The 7,451-nt window shown below is 44.6% G+C and overlaps 1 protein-coding gene across 1 annotated transcript; it reads left to right on the top strand.

Annotated features, from left to right (window-relative positions):
- Nucleotides 1-520: 520 nt before the first annotated feature.
- Nucleotides 521-2,313, top strand: junbb (JunB proto-oncogene, AP-1 transcription factor subunit b). Its single transcript, XM_041062346.1, has one exon. The coding sequence runs from the start codon at nt 861-863 to the stop codon at nt 1,845-1,847; it is 987 nt and encodes a 328-aa protein (XP_040918280.1). The 5' UTR covers nt 521-860; the 3' UTR covers nt 1,848-2,313.
- The last annotated feature ends 5,138 nt before the right edge of the window (nt 2,314-7,451 follow it).

The raw sequence follows: 7,451 nt of genomic DNA, 5'->3' as shown, positions 1-7,451 counted from the left end.
TCCTGCCCATATAAGGTATCAGGACTTCCTCCTTAGATTGGATCACAATAAACAGCGAGAGTAAGTCCCACGGGTTATATAGATTATAGACTTCATTTGACATCTAATAGCATCGGGTGTCAGAAAAACAGATCTAAATAGATCTGATGTGACCACTGTCAGTGGTGCGTTTGTTGCTGTGTAACAACACGCGCACCGATTTGATCTAACAGAATAACCTCACCTCTTCGCTTATCCAACAACCGCTTATTCGACCTTTAAACGCGCAAAGCCTTGCATAAATGAAAAAAAAAAAAAAGACAGTGGGCTTTTCTATTTCTGACACTGGTCTCCGCTGCGATCCCTCCTCGCTGCGCTCTCTTGCCTACAGGCTTGTTTACAGTCGCCTCTTCCCGGCATTAGCGTCACTTGGAGTCGTCATCTCTGGGCGTGGAGGCCGGGCCGGCCGGCCTATCACCGCGCTGCAGTGGTTCAATGGTTGTATAAAAGGAGCGTATTGACCCGCCTGAGCACACCTCAACAAGATACAGAGAGAGAGAGAGATTTCGGCGAACAGGAATTTCGAGTAACAACTTTTCCCTCACAGGGTTGCGAAGAGAAACAGCAACCAAACACTGGAAGAGAGTTTTGCGTACTGACAACTGAAGACAGCTTTTGCTGGACCTTGGACTTTCACTCTTTCTTTTGTGTTTTTTTCTGGGGGAGTGATTTTTTTAAATTCCATTTTGTTTGTGGGACATTGTTGTGAGAGACGACGAGTGCCTGAATTGATGCATGCTCTCTGCTGACACTGACATTTGTTGATTATCCACAGACTGTTTCTATAAGCAGCTGGTAAGCTTACTTTTTCCTACGACTTTATGTCTACAAAGATGGAACAGCCTTTTTATCATGACGACTCTTTTCTGTCGGCTTACGGCCACTCAGATGCAGCAATGCACGACTACAAACTGCTAAAGCAGAATATGAATTTGAACTTGACAGAGCCCTATCGCAACCTGAAATCCCAGCTGAGAGCCGAGACAGACCCGTACCAAGGGGGGCAGCAAGACGTGGGGTCCCTGAAGCTCGCATCCCCAGAGCTAGAGAGGCTCATCATCCAAAACAGTAACGGTGTAATCACCACTCCCACCCCCGGCCAGTACTTCTACAACCGGGGCATCACCGATGAGCAGGAGGGGTTCGCCGAGGGGTTTGTGAAAGCCCTGGATGAGCTGCACAAGATGAACCAGATGCCCCCTCCTAATGTGTCCATCGGAGCCGGTGGAGTTACGACGTGTTCAGCGGCGGCCTCTAGTGTCTTCGGCTCCGCCTTGCAGCCGGAGCCTCCTATCTACACAACACTGAACGCCTACTGCCCGAACACAAGCCTCTCTTCCGCATCCAGCTACCCCACAGCCACCATCAGCTACTTGCCGCCACACCAGCAGAGCCACCCGCAGACCTCGACGCAGGGCACGCACCCCTTTCAGCACTCTCTTCCCGGTTCCGGGTTCCATCCGCCGCGGCTCGTCGCTCTGAAAGAGGAACCTCAGACCGTGCCTGACCTCCTGAGCAGCGACGGCTCGCCTCCAATGTCTCCGATCGACTTGGAGACCCAGGAGAGGATCAAGGCGGAGCGCAAGAGGCTGAGAAACCGGCTAGCGGCCACCAAATGCCGGAGGCGCAAGCTGGAGCGCATCGCCCGGCTGGAGGAGAAGGTGAAAGTTTTGAAGAACGACAACGCGGGGCTCTCCAACACAGCGTCGGTGCTCCGGGATCAGGTCGCCCAGCTCAAACAGAAGGTCCTGACACATGTGAGCAGCGGCTGTCAGTTGATGCTTACAAGCAAGATGGAGGCATTTTAAACAACCGAGACTATGAACTGACTGAAAAGTAATAACACTGGAGTTCTGCATGCGCAGCACTGGAATACCGGCTGAAGTGTTGCTGACAGCAACACAGGGCCGAGGGCTATGTGTAGACAACTCTGTAGGCTATTTAGGGTGAAAAGACTGATTGAAATGGTACTTCCGGATGCTGGACACCGCTCAAAGGACCATTCAACCCTAGAAACCAGGGCAGCATCCAGACTGAGCAGACACTGAGCAACATAACGGGCACTGGCCCATACGTTGGGTTTACTAATGGTAGAAAATGGGAATGATTCTTTGTACTTTTGCAAATGATATTGTCATGCAATGCTGCATTTATTCATTGTGTAAATTATTTTTGCTTGTCTGGTTGATCCAGACAAGCTTATGATGTCCAATGTTTACAATGTCTTTTTTTTTTATTTGTCTTGTGTATTTAAGTAAAGTGTCTTCAAATGAAACGGAAAAGATGATCTCGAGTGTTTGTTTTACATTCATGTACACATACACACACCTATACATACATATAAAGACAGCAGCACATATTCGAAAACATAGAACACACATAAACAGGAGGAAAGAGTGTGGGGAGATCAAACAAGCTTTCTTTCCTACCATATTGTAACCATAACAGTTACAGCTCCCAGAGAGGAACCCTTACACAAGCACATTCTGGTTTCTGTGTTTTTACGCACAGAGCGTAGCCCTCGTACGTAGACCTTTCCTAATTACGCACGGGCTTATCCATATATGGGCATGTTGGTGAATACTTCGTCACAGGGGAGGATTTCTGGGAACCCCCGCCCAGGTAATGCAAACTGGTTTCATCTCAATCCCTCCTATTGTATCGATAAGGTTCGCGAGCTTCATGAGGGTGGCGGAATTTCCTTTTTCTTATTGTGCAACTTCAGACTAACTTGTCACACACGAATGGTACAAAGTACGGCCGTGTTATCAGGCAGATTGATAAAAGTTGGTCTAACTTGCAAGAGGACATCAGGAAGCAGGTAGACCCAATAACGTAAAACGTGTGGCTTTTGAGATCATTTGAAACACATTCTTGTCATCATCATAAAACAACCCCTTTAAAGCCACAGTTACACTCTTAAATCCTTCAACCTGTCGGTGCCACTCACGCTTCGGAGTCATTAAGACATATTTGAGGTGTCGGTATAATAGAAAGATCGCACACGAGGGGAAGTGACAGTGACTTCAGGAATGTCGGGGGCGTCTTTAGATGCCACGCCGCTTGGCAGAAGCGGTAGGCGAGAGTGGGCGTCCGGAGCGCGCAGGAGCATCTGTGTGGATAGATGGAGCTGTGCGCGCTGCCAAGGACAACATTCTGGTGGGACGCATCACTGGCCAAATATGCGCGGCACCAGGGGCTCAAAAGATGGATATAGAGAGGGAGGAAAGTCCCGCGTTAAATGATGTGAATGAGTCATTAAGCATTTGCCCTATTAGCCAGGGGTCACCAAACAGTTTCACGGGCCCCAGATGCACAAAACAGTGATAATAACGACAAGAGGAGGTGTGTTAGGGAGAGTGCTCAACGTAATCACTCAGGGGAAGATTTGGAGCCAAAGTGAAGCCAAAAAAAAAAAAAAAAGTTTTTGTAACCGTTGACCTAGAGAGAAGTTGTGCACAAGCTGGTCACAGGAAAACTGGAGGGGGGTTTCTGTCCTGTAAAAACAGTCTGTGACGTAAACAAGTAAACAAGACAGTCGGTCTGGACTGAGAAAAAAAAATCTCTCTCAGTACTCACGAAAACCACTTCAAAAGACTATGTGAGTGAAGGCTGCGGTTTGAGCACACTCTCACCTCGAGTTGTTTTGGAGAGGAAGGTTTTTTTTTTTCTTTTTACCTATTTTCATCTGACACGCATTTAAATAGTCTAATTTCCATCAATAACAACTCCCCTATTTTTTTGCCATGAAGGTGGAAACAAAACCGGGTATGCCCACACAATTTCTCCCTTTCTGTAACTTTTGTTTTGTTTTTTGTTTTTTTTTTAAATCAAGAAACCTGTTTGCTTATTTCAGGGGATGTACATCTTTAGAGCTCATTGTCTGTTTTTGCTTTGTTCACCAGTTTCAACTAACCTTCATAGTTGTGTTAAGAATCAGCAGGGTCTCACACGGTAACACAAAAAATCCCAGAAATCACAGACTCTGATTTGGCCCCTGAAGTAGGCAAGTGTTTTATTTTCTATAAATCCGCCATGAAAACTAACGAGGTGTCCTCAAAACCAATAACACCTCTATGGCTCTCACGAGCATCACAAAGTTATTTTCCTCGCAGCTATTCTCGAGTCCAGCTCCTACTCAGAGGAATACTTTAAAATATCACTGCAGCGCTCGAGTCTCCATTTACGCACACAGCAGGCCTACATATTATAATGTCACACACACACATACTCCAACAACACGCCAACTGAAGCCATACCGGCTCTCCACACGCCTCGGCCCACAACCCACACTGAGTGTCTGCGGGAACATCTGTGATGTGAACGGTGACGTATGAAGAGCTCTGGGTGGGTTTGAGTTTCCTCTCCACGAGCCCCCTTCCCCTCCCACAGACACGCGCAGGGCCCCGGCTCTCTCACTCATTCTCTCCCTCTCTCCGCTCTTCTGTTATCTTCTCGAGAACCATGAATATTCCTCCCACCTTTGCCGCGACCATCTGAGGTTCCCGCAGAAGCTGGGTCGCGTCGGTAGCCTCAGACGGCGAATACAGGGATGATTTCTGCTTTTTTAGAGGGACCTAGTTAGAGGGAAGTTTGCTGCAGTCACAGAAATTGTTTCTACCACATAAATGTGAGATTATCCACATTTTGCTGTGTATAGAAATGTTATGTAATATGTGCGTGTTTTCACTTAAAACCTGTACAAAACTATGTCACAGCGGTGGAAAGCGTATAGGGAAATGAATGCTCTATTTTAAAGGGTTCATTAGACTAATAGTCTAATATATTTTTCTTACACATGAGCTATGACAAATTATAATGATTAATTTATCATGTGTCTCATTGATTTAACACAGTTACATACTCATTCACCAACTGTTCCCGTCACAATGCTGCCAGTAACAGGGGCCTCACGGAGGAGGCCACAGCGGTGACATAACACACGCTGATTATACATGAAACTTAGTGTTGGCGTTTAAACAGCATTTGCTGAAATATGGTCACATTCTAATGTATTCTGGTGTATTAACACTACAGCAGAGCAGTGGCCCAGAAAGCAGGTCCAGATTCACAGATGCAGTGTATACAGCAGTCAGGGTAACAGTGGCGTTTTGAAGGATTATGGTGGGGACACGTCGCCATCTAGTGGATTAATACTAAAACTGCAGCCAAAAAAAACATGAGATTTAGCACCAACATTAGCTGTCCTATTTTCAAAGAGTCTCATTGCTACGATTGCTATGATGAGGCTACAATAATGATTATCACTTTTAAAAGATAACCTGTAGATAATCTAAAAAATATATTTTATTTCTTTTTCAAGATACCCTCTGGATTAATTTTGACCGTGTGTGTGTGAAAACACAGAAATCCTCAAAAATTAGAAGAAAAGAAGAAAAAAGCAAAAATTTTAATAAATTATCTGAGAAATCTGAGAGATCCCATGTGTGTGATCCTCTGGGTGTGTCTTCCTCCTGTCTGCAGGTGTCTTGATTGGCTAAACACACCTGGGCCCTGGTGGAGAGTCTATTTAAGCCACTGCAATCAATTGCTCATTGTCTCTCTCCACAGGCACACCAGGTTTTTGGTTTGGTTTTTGACCATGTTGTTTTGAGTTAACCTTTTGCTTAAGTTTTATATCAGTAAACACCTGCATACCCACACTCTTCACTCATGCACACTTTACACTACTGACTCCACTGATTTCTCATATCCCACAATGTAAATATCTAATTTGATCATTTAATTTGGGTTCAGTTTTGGTTCAAGAAAGTATTTATTTGAACATTTACATGGTATTGTCTCCCTTTTTGTTGTGACCCTTTGAGTCAGGTCATGACAAATGGGGGCTCGTCCATTTAAGCTTGTTTTGTGGTAGGTTTGTGGTCGTGTTCATTGTGGGAGCTACACCATGTGCTTTCTGGGAGCCATATTTTGTGATTTGTGTTTTGTTGGCGCTGATCAGGAAATTGGTGTCACTGTATTGATGCACTCTTAGACGGGGAATTCTCCAGCAAGCTGTGGGACACTGTCCTTTAGGGATTGGGTCTGTTTGTTTGTTTTTTTGGGGTTTAGTGTGGTTAGAACATGGCAAGAGCAGTTGTCTCGGGGGCAGGTGGGTCGCCAGTTCATGGTTGCTTTACCGGGCTGTCGGGCTGAGCTGTTGCTCACCACAACATATAGATATTCACGTTACTGGCATTTGTTGAGCACAGTTACATGGGGGTGGGTTACTCTGGGTCTTGCCCAGAGGATGTCTTAGACAGTTAGAAAAGGGGGTGTATGGAAACTTTTAGACTTTTTTAGTTTTAGGACATATATTGTGTCTGTGTTAATGTTTGTTAAGCCCTCACAGAATTCATGCAGTTTCTGTGTTGTATAATGAATTTGTTCATTTTTCCCATCCAAGGTTAAACCTTGGACCTGACTTTGGTCTGCCAGGATAAGTGTTATGTATTTTTCATATGTAACCTGTTGTTTGAAAGAATAGCTTAGTCAAAATTTGGTTTCCTCCTTAACAAAGACCAATGTGGACACTGTGCAGATTTTAAATTTGGGTTTGCTGTGCAGAGATGAGAAAATGTTTTTAACCAGATCTCCACTGTCATCCTGAGAGCAGAGACAGTGCATTCCTTATTAATTTATTTATAATGGCAAACCTGCTTGTGTGCACAACTCCTAGAATTACAAAAACAGACTATATTTATTTCAGTAAGGGACTGCGTGAAAATTATTAGTCAGGGAGGAGGTCTGATAAGGGGCAGTTATGTATGTATATATGAAGAGGGGGTAGTTTGACTTTTTAAGAGAGCAATTGTATTTTTTTTCTCTCCCCAGATTTATATTTCTTCAGCCATCCCTTGTAGAGTGATTGTAAAAAGAAATACATGATGAAAAGAACAAAAATTATTATTCCATTAACATATCAAGGTCAATGTCGAGGTACAGCATCTTTAAGTCTTAATGCTTTGCCCCTTTTATTAATGGTGAATTGAGTTGTGCTGATACTGATACTATTTGAAGTTCACTGTGGAGATGGCAGTGTCCTGCCTCTCATTCAGTGTCAGCTGGAACTGACTCCAGCCTCCCAGTGACCTGCTAAAAGATAAGCTGGCACAGCTAATGAATGGATGATGGATGGCAAAGCTATGGAGGGTCTTGCTTTAATTTTTTAAAAGTCATTAATTTACTGTTAAATTAAAAGTTGGGTGAGCATTCATGTGAATGAAAGTTTTCTTGTGTCCTATCCTCACGCAGGCAAAGAGCACATACTTGTTGGCATGAACCAGCCTTATATCTGCACTGTATTTGCTCAGGTTAAGCTGTGGTTACTGGCCCAGTCGGCTTGTTAGGCAACTTCATCCGAGAGACACGCCCACTCAGTTTCCCATCCACCATCACTGTTACAAGTG

Source organism: Toxotes jaculatrix, chromosome 18 (assembly GCF_017976425.1).
Source record: "Toxotes jaculatrix isolate fToxJac2 chromosome 18, fToxJac2.pri, whole genome shotgun sequence".
Lineage (NCBI taxonomy): Eukaryota > Metazoa > Chordata > Actinopteri > Toxotidae > Toxotes > Toxotes jaculatrix.
This window is presented reverse-complemented; position numbering and strand designations above follow the sequence as displayed.